This window comes from Danio rerio, chromosome 9 (assembly GCF_052040795.2).
Source record: "Danio rerio strain M-AB ecotype USA chromosome 9, GRCz13ab, whole genome shotgun sequence".
In the NCBI taxonomy this organism is placed as follows: domain Eukaryota; kingdom Metazoa; phylum Chordata; class Actinopteri; order Cypriniformes; family Danionidae; genus Danio; species Danio rerio.
In genome coordinates this window covers 4633643-4654560 of record NC_141029.1, presented here as the reverse complement: position 1 = coordinate 4654560, position 20918 = coordinate 4633643, and the positions used below count along the sequence as shown (strand labels likewise).

At 39.4% G+C, this 20918-nt stretch overlaps 1 protein-coding gene and 1 pseudogene across 6 annotated transcripts in view; both read right to left on the bottom strand.

Moving 5' to 3' along the window:
• Positions 1-8319: 8319 nt before the first annotated feature.
• On the bottom strand, positions 8320-9297 carry LOC147835215 (uncharacterized; annotated as a pseudogene).
• A 3701-nt stretch (positions 9298-12998) lies between these two features.
• kalrna (kalirin RhoGEF kinase a) overlaps positions 12999-20918 on the bottom strand; it is a 273541-nt gene continuing 265621 nt past the window's right edge. For all 6 annotated transcript variants that reach the window (XM_087267317.1, XM_087267318.1, XM_087267320.1 and 3 more), the window contains 4 exons: positions 19334-19412; positions 19038-19238; positions 18162-18300; positions 12999-14034 (listed from right to left, as the gene is read on the bottom strand). In XM_087267317.1, coding sequence (XP_087123443.1) covers positions 13489-14034; positions 18162-18300; positions 19038-19238; positions 19334-19412 — 965 coding nt within the window. In that variant the 3' untranslated portion in view covers positions 12999-13488. The remainder of the gene's footprint in view (positions 14035-18161; positions 18301-19037; positions 19239-19333; positions 19413-20918) is intronic.

The window sequence follows — 20918 nt, the reverse complement described above, 5'->3', positions numbered from 1 at the left end:
AGCTGACTTTGACTTCATCCTTGTTCTGATTCATAGTCTGGCCTCTCACCTGCCTACTGACCGTGTCTTTTGGATTTCCTTTGTTATACTGTTTTGCTCTTGTTTTTGAGCCTTGCCTGTACGACCTCAATTATAATAAACTGCACATTGGGATCCGCAAGTCTGTTCTCAGCATCTGCTTCATAACACTCATGGCCATTTCTTGTTGTGTCCTTTGTTTAATTTGACCTGTATTTATTTTGTTTCATATGTGTCTCTCAAGTATGGCAAATACACCCTCTTAAAGGACTTTAAAACACAAATCTAGAGGAAGGGTTACACAGCTGGAGTCAGTTCAGTGTGCCAAAGTCTACCAAATTACAATTACGAATATGCAGAAAACACTTGAGAACTTCACAGACTATTAATCATCTTTGCCTAAGGAGCTTGATTCTTCACAGTCTAACAGCAGCTCTGGCGAGGGAGACGATGCTCCATCTAGAAAGCAAACTAGCAACAAGGGCACTCAAAGAAAACATAACACAGTGCATTAAATAAATTATTAGGAATTCTAAAGGGGCATCATACGTCATTGCCGGCTGATGGAAGGACTCTTCTCAGGACTTTGCGGTGAGTCACCAGTGGTCTGGGAAAAAGCTGGTGGGACATACCATTAATTTGGTATCCTGAAGGCAATGAAGACAACTTTGGAGGCAAACAAATGCAGATTGGCTAATAGCTTATGCTTAGAACTCCAAGCAAATGTAGATGGTTTGCCAGTATTTAAAAGCTTATTCTCCCAACTTTGGCCCATTCTTGGAGACATCAAAAACCTACCTTAGCATAAGCCATTTGTAACTGGGCTTTTTTGTGGCACTGGCAAGCTAGCAAGCCTTCCCGAATACCTGGAAGATTTTGTGGCTGAAGCTGTATTGTTAGAGAAAAGATTTTAATTTCAGGTCATATCAATGAGGCTCTAACTCTGCTCAATGGTCTGTGTTGCTCCAGCCAGAGCTTTTTTGAAAATATAAAAGGGCACACAAGGTTACTCATTGTGCGAGAAATGTACGCAGGAAGGTGAATATTTGAGCAATAAGGTGATATTCCCTCAAACAAATGCCCGGCTTCGCACTATTAAAGAATTCAGGAAAATGACAGATGAAGAACATCATCTTTGATCTTCTCTTCTGGCCGCATCTTTGAGAATGGTCAGTGGGTTTCCATTAGAATACATGCAGCTTGTCTGTTTGGGGGTCATGAGGCGACTCCTGTACTTGTGGCTCAAGGGTCCACTGGCTTGCAGGCAGATATGCTCTCTGAAAAGCTCTCAGAAAAAAAAATGGGCCAGTTGAGTTTGTACAGACCAAGAACTTTGAAAAAGGTAGGCAGATGGAAAGCCTGTGAACTACACCAGTTCTTTCTTTACACCGATCCTGTGCTCCTAAATGACTATCTACACACTGCTTTTTACCAGCATTTCCAACCGCTGTTTATAGGAGTGTTTATTCTGTCAAACAAAGCACTGCTTGAGTTCACAGACTATGCAAATGATGCACTTGTGTTATTTTGTAGCACTTTGGGAGGCTACCTTGTACAACTTGCACACAATGTAAAGGTTCATGGAAACCTGGATTCCTTCAGTGCCTTTAAGTTTGAAGGCTTGTTAGGAAACCAAATTCTGCGTGCTGCAAGATTGTAAAAAGGCTTGCAGATTGAGAGTCAATACAAATGGAAAGAGAGGGAAGTTCGGGTGTAAGAAGAAAACATGTCTGGACCATTACCATCAGTGTTTCAGTGTGCGCAACAGTACAGCCAATGCACCACAGAGCTGTTCACCCCAAAACTCGACCAAGCCAACAGCAATCTCTATGTTCAGGGAAAAGTGGCAAAGATCAGAAATATAATTGCTGAAAAAGACGAGGTGTACATGGTGTACTCCACATTTGCACATCAAGACTACCCCATATCTTCCTCTACATTTGGAAATGCAAAGCTGGTCCAGTGGCAAAGGAGTAGTTTTCTGATTGCCTTTATGGTGGCCTCCATACAGAGACAAGTGCCAGAGTCTATGAATGGTCCCAAAAATGGTGGTCCCAAATCCATCAAAGGGCTGGAAACAATTTGCTGAACGTGTGCTTTACGAATCAGGTCTTTTTATTTTAATTAAATGTTCTGACATTGTTAACTAACACTACATTTACCTGTACTATGACTTAATCTATTCAGATTAGGCTATAGTGAAATAGCCAACATGCTAAATGTTGCTTTCAGATTCAATTACCAAAATTCAAGCAAAGTGGGAAAGGTCATGTGTGATATCAAACCTCAAAACTGACAAAGAACTTGAACAAGTTGCATCTGTACCACAACGGAGGAAGTAAGCTCATATTTCTGTTGAATATGAAATAGTTTGACTAACTTAAAAAAAAAAAAAACGAATGGAACTGTTTTATTTCATTATGACTGAGAGATATGTCATATTTATTATTCTAATGTGCTTGTGTATAATATTATGAATGAAGACTAAATAATAGTTGTTGTTTTTTTCTTTACTTACATAGACCAACACGCCTCAGTTCACCATCACTTCCATCAGAAGAAGATGACCATCTGGTGACCTACTCACCTAAAACGCCAAAAAAAAAAAAGGTCCGACCTCCAAGAAACTTAACAGGCCCTCCTCTCTTACCCGAGCCAGCAGTTTCTAGACCAAAGAGCACAGATGCCATCAGAGGTAGTAAGCTTTTTCTTACCTGTATCAGAGTAAAATCACAAAGTCACAACTAAAGGCTCGTACACACTGGGACACTTTTCGTTTGCATTTATCGTCAGCGTTTTTCAAGATGTTTTTCCGGATTCAATCCCAAGCGATTTTCACAGGCGTCGAGCAGAAGAGTATGCAAAGGGTGTGCAAGGATTAGGCAGGGGTACCCGATCCTGGAGAACAAACCAACTAATAAACCAACCAAAGCTGCTGTCACTCTGCACTTTTCTCCCCATAGACTTCCATAGTTCTATCTTTGTAAATATTAGTAATAATAAAACATATTGCTGACCGTTTAACTGTTTATTTACAGCTCCGGATTAACATATTTAGTTAATTTAATACATTTTATATAATATTAATTTGAGGATTTTTAGTTTTAGAGGGTGCTGGGCATACCTCTTATTTTCACATGCCAATTTTGTCAGGTATGCTTTATACGCTTAGTTATAAAAAATTTAGACAATAATTCTACTGTACACTCTTATCTACACTTCTTTTGTTACACTAATAGAGAGACTACAAATACGAAATCCATAACCTTGAGGAGAAACTGAAAGAAAAAGACAAAGAGATTAGGAGACTATGAAGGTTGATCCTTCAACTACAAGAGGGTATGTAAATGAAGTGAACCATATTGCATAACCATAGTTATATAGTAATTGTCGGGTGATGATTTATTTCTCAAGTTAAACATTATTTTATTTGAGTGTAGGACTTACAGATACAATGGAAAAATCTGTGAAAGATGCATTCCGGGAACCTCATTGTGCCCCCAGCCAGCCAGAGCCTACTTCTGTCATCGCAGAAGAGATAAAGGTATTATTTATATAGTGAGGAAAAACATTTAAACCGTTTTCTTGGTCTGGGTGATTTTGTCAATATTATTATGATAAAATTGTTCATATCAGTAGATATTAATATTTAACACAATAAACGCCAAATCACAATTACCTTTTTAAGTTTACTAGCTGATTGTTGCTTTTGAAAAGTTGACGTTAATTTGTTAAGCTACGATTTTTCTATCAAAATATGACAAAAAGGTTAACCAAAAACATTTAACAAATCTGAGGTACAATGTTTATAGTTATTAATATGTGTAAATCTTGTTTTGATTATTTCTTAGTTACTGCATGTTCTATATTAAGTGACATCAAATCTTGTTCTCATTTAAATCCATAGGACTTTAGTTAATCTGTAGAAAAGAAATGTCTTTTTTTAATGAAATATGAACAGATAGTTAGATTGAATGTGCATGTATTGTCATTTTTTTCATCTTTATAGAACAAGTCAGTTACTAATTTGCTGAACGCCCATGCCCTGGATTACACAAACTAGAAAACTACCAAAAAAAAAAAAAAAAAACTCACAAGGACTTTAATGGATTCAGTTTTTTCAGCAGAGATGTCGAAACGTTTAGTAACTGGAAAAAAGGGGGTTCTTGGGTGTAATAGGCCCAGCCTTGACCAAGAAAAGGTTGGGCTTATAATCGGTAAGCACACTAGCAAATTGCATGCATTGGACAGTTAATATTTTTGAAGGTCTAAAATTGGATATGCAAGAATAAAATTTATATGCAGTGATTGTTAACACACTATATGCTACACAGGCTCAATCTGGAGGGGTCTTGTAAATTCTGTTTTGGTGGCAGAGTCCGTCTCTGTCTTGTCCTGTTTCTGTCATTGTGTGTGCCTTCTTCTGCGCGCGCAGACCATGCGCGCTCCTGCTTGATGCGGACTCTGTGCGTGCCTGTCTAGGATGTGCTCTCTTGTGTTTTGTTCTGTCGGCATCGCGCTGGTTCATTCTCAGCGTCTACGTCTATTTGGTTTCACTTGGCGCTAAGATAAAACATGCGCGTTGCATATGTGTAAGCGCACGGTAAGGTGTTTTCATCTATTTTGTGCTCGTGTCTTGCATCTATTTGTGTTTGTGTTGTCCAAGCACGTGGCTCTGTGATTACATTGTGTCGTGCTTCAGTCTTGTCCTTTTATTGTGAAGGCATGGTTAATGAGTTCTCTCATTAAGTTTAATGTGAAGTTTCTCTCATTGGCTACATGTTGGCTTGTGTTGTCTCTGTGTCATGTGCTCTCCCGTCTATTGTCTAGTCCCACCCTCCTTGTTAACCCATTTTTAGTTAATTATGTTCATCTGTTTGTGTGTTTATTCACTTCTGCTTATTTCTCCTCATCTGCTGTCCTGTGCAGTTTGTTATCGATTGTTTCTCTGTTTCTCTTTGTTATCGCTCTGAAAAAACGGTAACTTAGTTTCTGTTTTCACTCACCCAAAAAAATGCTCTGTTTTCAGGATTTGATTAATATCATATCCAAATACTTTATAAATATTTTAAACCTCCTCCAGTGTTTATTGTTTTTAGAAAATATCAAAAATATTTTTTTTCACATAGGCTTTTGTAAAATGAAAGTTTAATATGGCTTTAAAACGGTTTAATTTGTGTATTGTATATACCTAAATTGTTATAGCTAGGTTTTGTTTGTTTTATATTGGTTTATTTATTAATTGTGATTATTATTATAGCCAATATTTGTAAATCTTTAAATGATTTCAATACAGCTTGTGCTATTTTATCAAGATATAACACTATTGTTTTGAGCCTACAAAAGTGGAGACGAAATTTGTTAAGTTTTATGTCTTTCTGTTGTATTCATATTGTCAAAAACCTTTACTGTCTGCTGTGTCTTTAATATGATGTAAAGATTATTATGCGTTATTGAAACATCAAGCAGGACGCAGCAAAGTATGTCCCTTATAAATAAAAACTTTAATATTTTATGCAACAGCCTTACATTTAAAAGGGAAACATAAGGGAAATCATAAGCAAAAAGACAACTAGCCTATAAGGCTATATGTTTTCTTTTCCTTATTTATTTGTTTGGTGCTTGTGTGCGATCAGAAAACTAGTGCCCGCCTCTCCTTTCACTCCGCCCCGAAATCCCAGCTGGCCCTTTTTGGCCCAAGGTATTCGGCGGGCTTAAAAAAGGCCGGCTGCTGGCTCAGAGAAATCCCCGCTTTTGGCCCGATCAGGTCCCAGAAATGACAGTAGAAACCCGACTGCCCTTGGCTCGCTTGCTTTAGGCGCGATAGTGAAAATGCGACTGTTTAGAACTGGCTCAAGGTACCATCACATAACAGAAAGCCAAAAGACTTAACTATCTTCACCAATACTTTGTGCGCAGATGTTCGGGAGACCCTTTACCAAATTTGGTAAATGATTTTAATCACCTAACAATGGTGTCTTACAAATTTTCAACAAGAAAAAACTGCCTATCGAGATTCTTTTCCATGACTCCCGGGTCATGCGCTCCTGATATGGTACATCCTGCCAGATGCACACTTATAGAGACAGGATCTCTGGAAATTAATGCATACGAATAAAAAACAATCTCTTGAAATGTTCCAATCAAGGCAGATGCATCTTTGATAAATACGCCATCATTTTCCTCAAATGTTTATTGCAACCTTTGTAACAAACCAAATTAATCAATGTGTTTTTAACTCTCATAGCAGATGAAACCTTCTTTATGTGTCTGAAATGTATGATGTCTGGTAAATGTCTTGTAACATTTGATGTAAGATACAAACTTACAAGAGATTTTACCACATAAAAATTAACAAGCGGTCTGTAAATGATTGACCTTTAGTACAATGATACAGGGCGTGGCCCCGCCCTTTATACCAACTGCTCATTGGAAGACAGTGCCATGAGGATGGACTAATCCAGGTCACTTAAAAACACCCTACAACAAGAAAATGTTGCTTTTGGCTTGCTCACGCTCGCTGTTGCTCTCTGCCCCCTCTTGCCTGCTTGGACACTGCACCGCCACACGCTATTGAGTCACCACAAACTTTCCAGGCAAACCTTTGAGATCGCCGAAACCGCACTTCTGCAAACTGACTCTCAGCAGTCTGTCACCATTGGTTACCAAGGACGACAGCTACTCACTCGCAAGTAAACCCAAAGCCGTCACCAAAGTGAGTCACCACGCAATCAGGAACACCGTGCTTCGCCAGCCCGGCGAATGAAACTCAACTTCAGCAAACATGCAAGTAATAAACATACCTTGTCTCTTGCTGATTGATCTTAAGCAGTTAAAGATAAGCCAAATCTCTGCTTTTGTGGTTTCTCAATTGTGATTCTAAGATCTAGTTAGAAGTACTAAAATTAATTTGGGATGGTTGTCAACTCATTTTGCACCCTTTGAACTTCTTTGTGTGTATGTGTATGTGCGCATGTGGTTTGTTTGTCGTTTGCTTATTATGAAGTTTGTTTCATGTATCGTAGTGTAGCTCAAAAAATCTTTGTTCTCATTTTATAAGAACTGTTTTCTTGTATATGTGCTTCTAAGTCATTGCCTCGAGCTGTAGATTTTGTTACCCTGCTAAAGTTAACCCAATACTGTGCTATGTTATTATCATCGGCCATGTAAAAATATAAACAAGATTGGTAAAATGCGATGTCTTCTGTTTGCTGGACAAATGTTAGATTAAGTGTGAATCTTTTTATCTGATTCAGTCTGAAATCAATTGAGTCGAATCAATGATTTGAATCTTCAGGATCCGGATTCATTGAAATGACCCAATAAATCCCTGATTGATCTTTTAACGTAGGTTGATGCCCTACAAGCTGAGCATGTTGTATCATATAAAAAGCATAACTAATTAAATGATTATAGTGTATGACATGCAACGTCAAATGAAACAGGCTGTTTTGTGTCTGGTAATGTCAAGGTCTCAATTTTTGTTTAATATTTTAAGTACCTTACAGTTAGCATTGAAGTGGTCTAGCTCAATCAATTTTGGGGATCTTGTAAAAATGTATTATTGCCTCTTTCTGGTCCTCCATGTCTTCTTTAATATCAATTCTTACTTTTAGTGGGGGTTCATCTTTTTTTGTCAGAGTATACCGCCTGTACAGTATTGCTGCTCTTTCTGGAACTTTTATGCTCTTCCATTCTGCAGCTCCAACAAATGTAAATGTCATAGTACGGCTTTAAGGAAAGGAAACTTTTACATAAAAAATTTATATTGGGAAACAATAAAACAAAACTAGCAGTGTTCTCTCACACACTGAAGGTGCACTTTCAGCTGAAACAGATGGTCTAGGTGTTAAATCATCCAGATCAAGTTGAAGAGTAGTGCTTTGTAGTCTGGTACTGGTTTGGGGTGGTGATGAGGCACTTCCATCCACAGAATTTCCATCTATAATCGAGGTAAAAGTTGCAGGGGAGCTACAGTAAAATACATAAACATCAATTTATTCATTTAAACATCTATCTAGGCTTTTAATAAAGTTTTTAAACAAAACAGCAGAATATATTTATAAGATGTAACGACCTTTATGTACATTATTTTGTCTTAGTTTTGGACAGAAAAAAAGAATCTCTTACTACAGTTCACACCTAACATTTCTACCTTTCTCCACATGTATTTGCAGGTTAAGGCATCACTTCTGCAGAAAATTCTTCTCCACGTGTCAGACAGGCATCCTAAAAATTAGAGACTTAATATGAAATCAGACAGGTCTACATTGTCTGCTTATGATTTCATGACATGCTAAACTAATTAAAGCTCTTGTTATTTTGTTAGTTCTTCAATTTTGTAAGTTTTATGGATCAATCATTTAATACCGGTGGTTATAAATACATCAAAAGACATTTTCTAGTGTTCACTTATAAATAGACGTACACTTTTCTGTGGTGGCATCAGCAGTGAGGTGAAACAGTGAGTGCACATACAGTAGCACACTAGAAATTTTTCACCATACATGTGAGGAGTTAATGATCATACGTATTGTAGGTTTGTGTTAAGTGTGGAGACACTAGTTTGCTCATAGTAACACTAAAGGCAATGAAATGACTGTACAGTGCTTTCTGGTAGGACTTCCCGCAGATCAACTTTGCCCATGTAGAGCTTAACCTGTCAGAATTCATTGGCCTTCCATCTCTTTAATTCCCTCAAACTGCATGGCTTCCTGGCAAACATGGGGTATGTCACATCTCAAATTCCTTAGCCTCTGACTGACCTCCCTCAGCTGAGCTGGTGATAGCCATTGCCCCGTGACCACAGGAGGAGCGTGTTTTGTATTACCACCCAGGCAGCACTGGTGCATGTAGTCAACAGGAAAAGACTTGACCATGTCAATTTGTAGATTGCTGAAAGGGGACAACAGTATTTTCTTGATGGTGTTAAGGCTGATATTGCTCTCTGAATGAGAAATCATACCTTAAACTAAGGTCATGCACTTCTTCGTACGTCATGCGCCCCTTTCAAAAGCCTTTTTGGGGGCACTTGTCTGAGCCATAGTAACCTGAAAATCGTTTGATGCACTTCAGCATTGCTTTTGCATCACATGTAATACACCTCAGTCTCACATTAACTGCTGTTTCTCCCCATGAGAAGCCATTTGTTACATTCACATCGTTCATCTGATATGACTTTGATTAAGTCAAGTGATTTGTGCTTGGCCTCAGTAAGGGCAATGGCCAAAAGGAAATATGCTTGCTGATTTTAGATGTACTGTGCAGAGTACAGACCAAAAAGATTCACCAGTGCTCCTAAAGAGGGGCAGTCCATCTACATTGAGTTAAATCTCAATCTCAAGGATGACTCTTTCATAATTGTAAGGACACTGATTCAAGCACATTGTTAATTGCTCAGTCACTCCAAATGTAACAGATTCCACTCCAGACACCATTGGACTTTCAATATTCAGTTTTTAACAATGTTTTAGCAGTGGATGGCAGGTGTTTATGGCCTTGATTCCTGAGAACTTTAAGCAGTGAGTCTGCAGCATTGTGCTTGATGTTAGAGCCACAAATCCACTTCTTTAACGCCTTAGCTAAGTTGTCAGTGGGCATATCAATGTTGTCAGAATACTCCCATCTATCAAAAAAAAAAAACAAACATCTGTCTCTACTGGAATATTCTGTATCCCTGTTTTCTGTGTCTACAGTCATTGTATGATGTAGCAGTGTCTCACCATTGACTGCATCAATGCCAATATTGTCAAAATCTCCTGTCCCTGTATTTTTTTAGGCCTGAGTTATGGAGTGGCAGAGTGTGTCTGGAAATGTGTGCTTCACTGTCTAGATTAGTACTAGGAACAGTTGCATTACTGTGCACATTTCTAATGTTTCTTTGCACCCTTTGCCATAGCCATTGGTATTCTCTTTTCCTGGCTACTGCAGACATCCAGCTTTGTGACACAGCTCTGTTTTCTTCTCTGCAAATGCGTACATTGATGTGTAATTTATGTAGAAAACCCAAAGATGTTGCAAGCATTTTGCTTACAGAGCAGAAAATGATGACATGATGATATTAAGTTAAATAATACATGTAATTATATATTCACAATAGTTGTGCATCTGGGAATCTCCTACCCCTGTCTCCCATATATATTAATTTGAACCAGCCCTAGGGTGCTTTTACACTTGCCTTATTTAGTTCGATTGAATCGCACGAGTTCGTTTTCCCTTTTGGTGCGGTTCGTTTGGGCAGGTGAGAATGCAGCAATTGTACTCGAATGGGCACCAAAAGTGGACCAAATAAGCGTACAGAGACCGGCTTGAAGAGGTGGTCTCGGTACGCTTTCAAACGAACCCCAGAGCGGTTCCTTTGTGGTGAGAATATGATCTGTACTAAAACAGACCCAACCGCAAAAAGTACTGCGCCTTTTGGACTAATCCAGCTGCTGTAGGCCGATGTGCTGTGCATTATGGGATATGGAGGAAAAATATTCATTTACAGCGCTTTACCAACAGAGAGAAAGAGAGAGAGAGGAAAACCGTACCTGATGGATCGTTGGTAATATTTCCGCAAGATGACCATGTTGCTAAGTTAATTCACGCCTCCTCCTGAAGTGATGTGCGATGCATTAAATCATAGTTTTCCACGCCACAGCCGCACTTCATTCTTGAAATGTATAATTTGTCTAAAGTGATGTATACAAACTATATAGTATACTATAAGCAGGGATACAATCAGTCGTAGCTCCTTAGTAAAAAGCGACATTTTGTGTCTGCCGGTGTTTTTACTTGCGGGAGTTCACTGGCATTTTCCCGCATGTTAATTCTGACTTATCAAAAAGCAGTTTAGGAACTATGCTCAGCACCATCTGGCCAATGAGAGATGTGGATTTTGTCAGATGACTGCATTTTGGTTCTTTTCATGTGGTTTGGACCAAAGTCAGCAGCAAAGAGGGCAGAAAATGCTACAATGTATCATTTATTGCCTTTGGTCCAGACCAAATGAAGCGAACTACAGATGTGAAAGCACCCTTAAGGCCCGTGCACACCGAGACGTTTTTTTGCTCACGTTTTCCGTCGACGTTTAACACCTCGGGACTAAATAACAGGTGTTAATGTGATCATGCACACAACCCGCAAACCGCGAGGCGCAAAAGCGTCATTTAAAAAAAAAAAAAAAACGGCTCATGGCCATGTTTTTGGTTTTGACGCGCCGTGTCAAAACCTTCTCCACCAATCAGATCAGCACTTTTGCTCACATGCACGGAGCTGCTGAAGTTACAGTAAACAGCACTTGAAGGCGCTCAAGCGCAAAACTGTCAATGCGAGCGCACATTGAAGACAACGCCCAGAGGCGATATGAACGTGGAGCTGCTTATTGCTCTTGTGAACACTAATCATTTCTTTATCGCTAGAGCTGCTGCTTGAATAATCCATGCTTGTTTAAGTCACCAGTAACTTTATCAACAATCGTGTGAACTTCCTCTACTCCTCTTCTTCTGTGTTACAAGCGGGTGTCAGAAGCTTAAAGGGCCATGAAACCCCCTGGTTTCAGCAGAGTGTTTTCACACCTCTACTTTGGGAAAAAGTCAGAAAAGTGGGCGTGTCCAGCTCTGTTTAGGGGGGAGTGTCAGAGGAAGAAAAGAGGCTTGGTGTGGGAGTGTCTATTTGGGCGCGCTGAATTTCAGAGTCAAAACACACACCCAACAGGGGACAAAGTGACTGTGTTTACATAGACATCTGTAGTCGAATTATTTGCCAAATTATTAAATGGTGGACTTTAACTGCAGTTTGGCTCTTTCATTCAGGGAATTCATTCATGTCCCTCTCGACAAACGAGATATTTGATTCGAGGAGCTGCTCTAAGCGTGTATTTTCATGCAATGTTTGATACCGCACGCCGAATGAGAGAAAAAAAACTCAGCATTTCCCGGAAACTTAGATGCACTTGGCAGGTAGTGTCAGAAAGCTGCGTGTGTTATTCCGGTCACAAAATCCTACATGAGGTTATAGTTTGGTTGTAAAGCTAACTTGTTTACACTCGGTGCAATAGTTTGTTCGATACGAATAAAATACGAACTGAATAAACAAAGAGCACTGGTCGCTCACTTACCAAATCTGTAGAGACAGAACAATCCACAGCAACTAGAGCCGCGTCTTTATTAAGAGACTACAAGCGAATCCGGATCTCAGCGTTTGCAGATGAGAACAGCTCTCAGGTAAACAATGTTTCTCCTTAGACACGTAAGTTATTGTTGTCGAGCGTCGCGTACACTGTTAATCCACACGTGAGTCTGCGCTCTCACAGAGAGAAAATGAAAACAAAACTTAACTACAGCAAACTATAAAAGCAACACTTCACGCTTGTTTTGCCAACACAACGTGGCGTCTCTGCCGTCTGAACACTATGACAGTAATGAATATATATAAAGTTGCACAATAGAGCACGCTGATTGGTTTGAACCAAGCCTTACTCATGCATTAATGCAGCAGGCTGTAAGACGTAATAAGACACACTTTGGCACAGACGTCCAGTCTGCATGCTGGAATACATGCTATTATGTCATGACCGTGACGCAGCTTCAAAAATTAGTTTCAAACCGGAAGTACGAATTTGCTTGAAATAACGCAAAAACAACCAATTTACACTTTTTAGTGAAATATAGGTGTCCTAATAGTGTTTTTAGCAGTGTGGGACACATATACGACTGTCAACAGCTCAAAAAATGTGTTTAGTGTTTCATGACCCTTTAAAGTTGTGCAGCACCATCTACCTTCAAAAGAGTGATTTTGCATACTCTTCAGCTTGACGCCAGTGAAAAGCACTTGGGTTTGAATACTGAAAAACGTCTTATAAAACTCTAACGTTAAACGCAAACGAAAAGCGTCCCGGTGTGTAGGAGCCTTTATTATCGAAAAATCTAATTACATTTGAACCTGTATATATTCAAACTGCAATACATTTGTGAAACAAGACAACCAAAGTCAGGAAATCAGACCTTATGTGCTATATTAAAATAAATGTAAACGCAAATACATTTCGTTCATTCTTTTCTTTCACTGTATAAAACACCTATTTATTTTCAAACATCTTGTGGGTTTGGAGTGACAAGAAAGTAATGACAAATTGCTATTTTTGGTTGAACTTTTCTCGCGAGTCCTAAACACAACCAACTGCTAGTCTATTTAGGGCTGCTAACATTTCAAAACACATGCCTAAGCTTTAATATGACATTCATTGTTATTTCTCCTAGCTCTTCAGTTTCCACTGTTCCCGGGCACGTATTTTCCTATTAATTGCTAATGATCTCACCAATGGTGTTGAACTCAAAGTCCAACAAATCATTATGGTGCCGGCCAGTAAATTCACATGTACAGGAACACCGTAAACAGTAAGTGCACATTCCAAATGATATGATATAATGTAATTTACATATAATGTTGAAATACAGCATAGAACATGCTAGAGTCCATGAATTTTTCTCATAAGGTGTGTCCCATACTGCTGCTGACCATTCCTTTAATGTTTGTGACAGGCCTGACATCATGTAGCTGTTTGCGTCTGTCTATAAATGCAGCGAGTCTGACAGTATCCAGAGGTGCTTTGGAGTAATCTCCACTATGAGCACTGACCCATGGGTGCTGAAGACACGAGGCCGAGCTTGGCCTCTTCCTGGGATCCTGGTTAAGCGTGGACACAATAAAGTCTTTGGCTGCCTGGCTTATATCGGAGAAGTACTCTTGAGGAAAGCAGAAGTCCAGCCTGCAGATGTTGACGCAGGTCTCCTCCAGACTCTCATCCAGGAATGGGGAGACTCCACTAAGCATGACGTAGGCCAGCACCCCTACACTCCACACATCTGTAGAGAGGGACACTGGAGTGCCCTGGATGAGCTCTGGAGCAGCGAACTCGGGGTTACCCAGGAGGAGATGTACGTAGCGGTGACTTGAAACCTGTACAGCATCACCTAGATCTGAGAGCTTCACGCAGGGTACCGGAACGTGGAGGTCCACCAACAAGTTTTCAGGCTGAAAAAGAGATAATCATATTAGCTTATTGAGTACATTTCTATATTTTCATTTAACTGCCACTTGCAGTGGGAGGAATAAGTAATAAACATGCCATGTATTTTCCTGGGGTAATATATCTAACGGTAGGGATGGCGGACGTGAAACTGACGTTTTTTACACATGCTGTTTCTCAATATGCGTTCTTCAGCGGTCTTGCGTCCTCGTGTTCTCGTAAAAAGTCATCATCAGCTGCCTAAGTTCAGTTCCAATACTCAAGACCGCAAGTACGGAGGACGCGTAAAACTTCCCGGATGATATCTTGAAATCGAGGACGCACGGATGCAGACTTGAGCACCGAACTCGCTCTGGAAGTCCCAGAAGTCATTGCGACTGGAGGTGGGAAGCGCAGCATTTTATCTAGATTACTTATTAATGTTCATAGATATTTACCTCAAGAGTTTCCCTAAATGAAACGGTGAAGTAAACATTACCATGGACATCTTAATAAAGGAATAAACACATTAAGGGTGTTTGTTTGCTGAAATTTGTATTAAAATCTGTTTTATTTATATTGTGCAACATATATTTATAATGTTTTTATGCAAAGTATATATTTTGAAAAGGGGAAAAACAATAAATCGTTGTATGAAGGCTGTAATGTTTAAATAATTTACCATTTAAAACATGTGAAGGTCATGTGACCATCAGGAAGAACGCAGCATCTCAATTCTCAAAGGACGCGTTCTCTGCCCACGCGGTCTCCTGAGTTCATTCTTCCGAGGACACCTGGCAAGACCGGTCTCCACAAGAACACAAGTCCGTTCTCTGCGTTCTTGGAATTGAGAAACAGCCACAGTGTCGAGATCCTGAAGCGCAAGCGTTTCGAAAGACTGCACCGAAGCACCCAAGTCACGTGACTAAAGTGTTTTGAAACACCTGGTCACGTGACTAAAGCTGTTCAAAGCATGGATCAGCTTAGAAGCGTTTCGAGACCCGGCAAATCTCCATTTGACTGCCAGGACTGTGCATGTGCACGCTGCCTGTTACTGTGCTTCGAATGACGTTTTGGGTTCGAATCCCGACTTGTACAAGTACTCTGAAATTATGGTTTGATGTATTTAATCATGTTTTTGATTTGTGTAGCCTAAATAGGATACAGCTGCAGTTACGCCATCAATATAGCATCATTTTTTGTAACACTGTAAAACTATAATTAATAATTTTACAGTACTGTGATAGTTGGGTTTAGGGTTTGGGTAAACATTAATAAAATACAAGAAATGAGAAATTTAATGTATAATATAAATAATTCTTGATAACTTCAGGCCACAGTTTCTGATCTAGCAACAACCCTGTTTTGAGACCAAAACAAGACATATTTATTCACAAATTGTTTATTCGTATATCAGACCAATGTTGAAACAAAACGATACAAGAGCAAAGCATTATCAACTGGTATTAAAGCATTTCAAAACAACTGTATCAGCCGGGATTCGAACCCGCTATGCCCGCATGGTAGTCAGACACCTTAACCACTCCATTAAAGTACTTGAACGTCCAAGTATACAAAGTGGGGTTTAAAGCCTCAATTTGCTCAACTGTTCTTTGCTGAAGCTGTTTCAGTGCAATATATAAAAAATGACCACTAGGTGTCACTGTAGAGTGGGGTTTCGAAGCTTCGACACATTTGCTTCGACTGTTTCACGAAGCCTCGCTTTGCCCACCATCTATTGGAGCTGTTTACATGGAATTGAATTAGGCTTTGGTAAAAACCCAAATACAAACATTAAAAAAAATCAGAAAAATTAGTGATGTAAAACTAGATTAAAGACGCATCTCTTTGCATTAGCATACACATAAAACACAAATGCTGTTGAAATCCAAATCCTCTAAAGGATTGTTAGTCTGCATTATTTAGGCAACCAGAGCTGGAAACAATTCCCAAAAGACATTACAATTTGAACGGCATCTGTGCTTGTGTTAGTCTTTCTTATTATTCATGAGGTTTCTATAATCCTGGACCAGGCTGTATCCTGAGCAGCTACTGTTGCAGTCATGGAGGAGTGGAGAGCATGAGACTGATCCCTGTAAGACCCCAGTGACAGACGAGTCTGTGCATTGATCTTGAAGGGCAAGCCTGTACGCCAGCCGGTGACCACTCCCACCTGCAGCTTCTCCATGATGGACGTTCTTCGTTCTCCAGGCTCCGGTGCCTAGACTGCCGCTTTGCACAAGACATTTGGCCATAGGAGAAATGGTCGTGCCCTTCTGAGCCTGGTTTCTCTTAAGGTTTTTAAATACTTCACTTTCGCCAAATGGCTTGATGGTTTGGGACTTGTGGAGCTGCCCATCGCTGGATTTGCTGTTTACTGTTTGAACTGTCAACCAGAAATTATTACACCACACTGAACTGAACTAAACTTCAACACTGAAAACTGAACTGACACGGTTTCAATTTACTATAATCTTCTATGTGAAGCTGCTTTGAGACAATCTACACTGTAAAAGTGCTACAGAAATAAAGATGAATTGAATTGATGTGTAATAAAATCAAAATGACAAAAGAAGAGTGTACTATGTGTACTATACAGTTGCTATGACAGGTGTCATTTATAACAATGTAATACAGTTGCTAGGCTTTTAGTTACAACTACACAATTAATAGAGTATAGAGTGGAGGAACTATAATGTCAATTTGTATGCAAAAAAACCCGGAAGTGAGTTAGCATTTTTGTTTAGATTCCCTTGTCACAAAGTCAGTGGAATTTTTCAATGGGATTTTAGTTAAATCGCTTAAATAAGGTTCGTGGCTAACACAAACTCTGTGTTATGTTTATGTTTTATTCTATGACATAAAACACATCAGTTACATCACACTCTTGATTTGTTAAATGAGTTAGGCTTCTTTAAAAAGACAGTTACTATCAAGTTGCTAAATGGGACTACAGGTGCTGTCGGAGACATTATACGTCATTGAGCTGATCTGGAGCGCAGCTTGCTTGTGTTGGGCATTTCCATTTGTTTGTTTTTATGAATAGTATTTTAAAGTCTGTTGTGTTTTTTCTTATCGGGAAATCATATTGTGTGTAGATTATGTCCTCACTTGTAAATACTGTCAAGAAAAATAATTTGTTGATCATTTATCTTAATTAAACGTTATCAGTGCAGCCTGTCTCTTTCCTGCTCTCAGTAATGCAAACGTGTGAATAATTGTGTAAAAATACATACATATTAACTGTTATTTTAATGCAATCAATTGATTGATCTGAACACATTTAACGGTCATAATTGCAGTATTTACACTCCTCCATAAAATGTATAGCAGATGTGACTGTATAGGTTGCTTTACGCTGTACTTAGTGACAAAAGAAGAATATTAAATGTTGTTCTCGATCCATCATGGAGCTTGCCAGCATTTGATAGACTTGTTCCTCACGCCTCATTTCTGTCATTCATTAAGGTAAGCAGGCAGTTACCATCTGTTCAGCTAAGGTAAGTGAACACTTTTTAAAATGTTTTATGATATTACTATGCAGGCACATGTTTACATACGGTTTTAAAACTTTTACAACAACCGTAAAGCAAAACAGATGTATTTCCCATGTAAAAACGATCCAAAAGGCATGTAGGTTTATGTGTTTTTCCGTATTTATTTGTTTAGAATATATAGCGTGGATTATAATATAATAAACAGAGAGATTAAATCTTTGTCATGGACCATATTTCTAAAAATAAGCGTGAAAAGTTGTCTGAAGCAGGGTGGTGCTGACGTCACAGGTCAGCACCCTGAAGGCACTGTAGTCCGTTTATAGCCTACTGTTAGCTTTTCAGTTCTTGCGTTTGCATTTAAGATCCAAAAGTGCTCAAAGTTGTATTTTCGTGTGAAGATTGTCCGGCTGGACAAAACGGTTTGAACACAGAGCTTAATTTTTGTAATCTTTGAAAAGCCTATGGGAAAATCCTATAGGGATTTTATTGAGGAAACCAGTTTTATGCTAGCAGCCGATTAGCCTACAAGGTGACGTCGTAGTTCCTCCACTTTATTGCTTGTGTATTGTAATGCTATTACTTGTATACAAGTAGCATTGCAGAAAAGTGTCAGCTAGCAGCTACCTGTGGATGCATGTGGTGGCATTATGTTTTACCTTGAGATCTAGATGAGCCACTCTGCAGGTGTGCAAGTGCTGCAGAGCTTCCAGTGTGTCTTTAATAAAAAATGCCACTTTCTCCTCCATCAGTTCATCATGAGCTACCAGATAGTCAAGCAGACGTCCATCCTCAACACTGAAAACATACACAAATGATCATGGCATTGCATTTGATTGTGTGCACACACTAAAAGATTTAGACTTACCTTACTTAAAAAACAGCTTAAACCTGCCTAGGCTGGTTGGCTGGTTTTAGCTGGTCGACCAGGCTGGTTTTAGAAGGGTCTTGGCCATTTCCAGGCTGGTTTCCAGCAATTTTCAGTCTGGTCGGTCAGGCTGGGAGATGACCAGCTAAAACCAGCTTGACCAGCCTAGCCAGGCTGGGAGCCCAGCCAAAACCAGCTATGTCCAGCTTAAACCAGGCTGGTCAAGCTAGCTTTAGCTGGATTTAGCTGGTCATTTTCCAGCCTGACCAGCTAGGACCAGGCTGGAAATGGCTGGAAACCAGCCTGGAAATGGCCAAAACCCCTCTAAAACCAGCCAACCAGCCTAGGCTGGTTCAAGCTGGATTTTTCAGCAGGGTATTCATTCATTCATTCATTTTTTTCCCTACACTTAGTCCCTTATTTATCAGGAATTTCTAGAACCGAATGAACCACTAACTATTCCACCATATGTTTTATGCAGCGGATGTCCTTCCAGTCGCAACCCAGTACTGGGAAACACCCTTACACTCTCAAATTCACAGGCACACTCATACACCAAGGCCAATTTAGTTCATCCAATTGACCTATAGTGCATGTAGAACAGCCTTCTTGCTGTGAGGCAACAGTGCCAACCATCCATATTTGCATTCCAAATGGATTTACTTACAGTTCAAGAATCAGCATGTAGGCTGTAGGCGACTCGTATGTATCAATCAGTGACACCAGTTGGGGGTGCTGGACATGGCGTAGAATATCAGCTTCATGGGCCACCTGTTCTTTCTTGTGCATCTTCTTATTCACAAACTTCACAGCAACCTCCTGCTTAGTGGCTTTACTGAGACACTTCCTCACCACAGAGAAACGACCCCTTAAACACAGAACATTAAAAAGGCTCAGTTTCTTACAGACAGGCTGGGGGTTTACTGCATCCATTTTGAAGAAGGTTTGAAATAAGGACTTTACCGCCCAATTTCACATAATTCTGTAAAAGCAGATTCAAAGTTGTCTTTCCACTGGATTCCAGCGCCATCATATGTTGATGCTGCATGAAAAAAAATAATTAGAGTTGTTACGAGTAGTGTAGTGTAGGCTTGTGTGTGTCTCTCTCGCGCTCTTTCTCTCGCTCTCTCTCTCTTTCTCACTCTAAGTATTCGCAGGTGCAGCGGATTACGTTGGGACGGACCATGATTGGCGGCGGCTATAAAAACCTGCAGAGAACATGGGTTCGATGGCTCCCCGCTCTCTCTCGATTTCCCCGCTTGTACTCAGTGGAGAACGTGATCCCATGAGTGTTTGCTTGTATATTGAGATGCCGTTGTGTTAATTTTTAACCGGCGATTGAAACCCGGTTTACTGTCTCCCTGTCGGGCTTGGAGCATGTAGGGAGGTTTGGTGCCTTATTTGTTATTTTCGTTTTCTCCTGTGTTTGTTAGTAGGGAGGTAAGTTTTCTGTATTTTATTCTATTTGTTTTCTAGGGAAGTTTAATCTAATTTAGTTAGCTTGGTTTATTGTCATTTATTTTGGCTGACCCCTCCTGATGTTATTTTTGCTCCTTATTTCTGTAAATAAGTCATATTTTCTTGTTAATTCTTAGTGGTTGTGTTTTTGGTTTATATTTTGGGGAGAGAGAGCGCGGGGGCACCAGGGATTATATTTTTAATCCCTGTTATTTTGTTACGTTTTTGGTTACATCTCTTTTTGATTAAGGATTTTTTTTAATTTAATTCGTAACAGAGTATAAGAAAATGGAAAATAATAAACAGTAAAGCTTGGTTCTCAAATGTAGCACTGCTAAATTAAACAGTATTTCATAGCATCAGTAATGCTTCTGACAAAAAACTTTCATTATTATGCTTTTGTGAATACTTTAGTTATACTAGAATGTAGTGTATCTTTTGCAAAGTAGTTAATCCCAGATTACAAAAATACTGTCACTTATATGTGGTATATTTTGATTTCCTTGCTCATGTGTTAGTGTGTTTGACCCCTGTTTTTCAACTGATCGTGCATCTTTTGTTTCCTCCCAAAGTTTGCCAGTGTACACATAAGCTGCGTCCGAAAATGCATCCATACTATATAGTACGCTAAAAACAGTGAGCCGAGTAGTATGTCCGAATTTATAGAATTCGAAAAACGACATGCGAAAAGTACCCAGATGATCTACTACATCCGAGATTCTGAAGTGCACATCCGATTCATGCTATGATATCCCTTGGTATACCGCGAGAGAATTCATGAATAGGAGTGAAGCGAAACAACTGATGCAGGTGGGTCACCTGATCATGACAAAATGGTGAATGTAGTATGTCCGAGTTCCATTCATACTACTCACATTCATGCTATATAGAACGTACTTTTCTAATGATTGAGTAGTAAATTAAAATTCGAATGCAGTACTTACTTAGTAGTAAGCGATTTCCATAGCCATAGTCTTTTTTCATAAATAAATAAATAGGGGGGGGAAAACTAAATACAAAAGAGAACTTTTGGATATTTTTTACTGTGGCCAGGATTTACAGGAAATCTGTGTGATGAAAATTCAGCCTT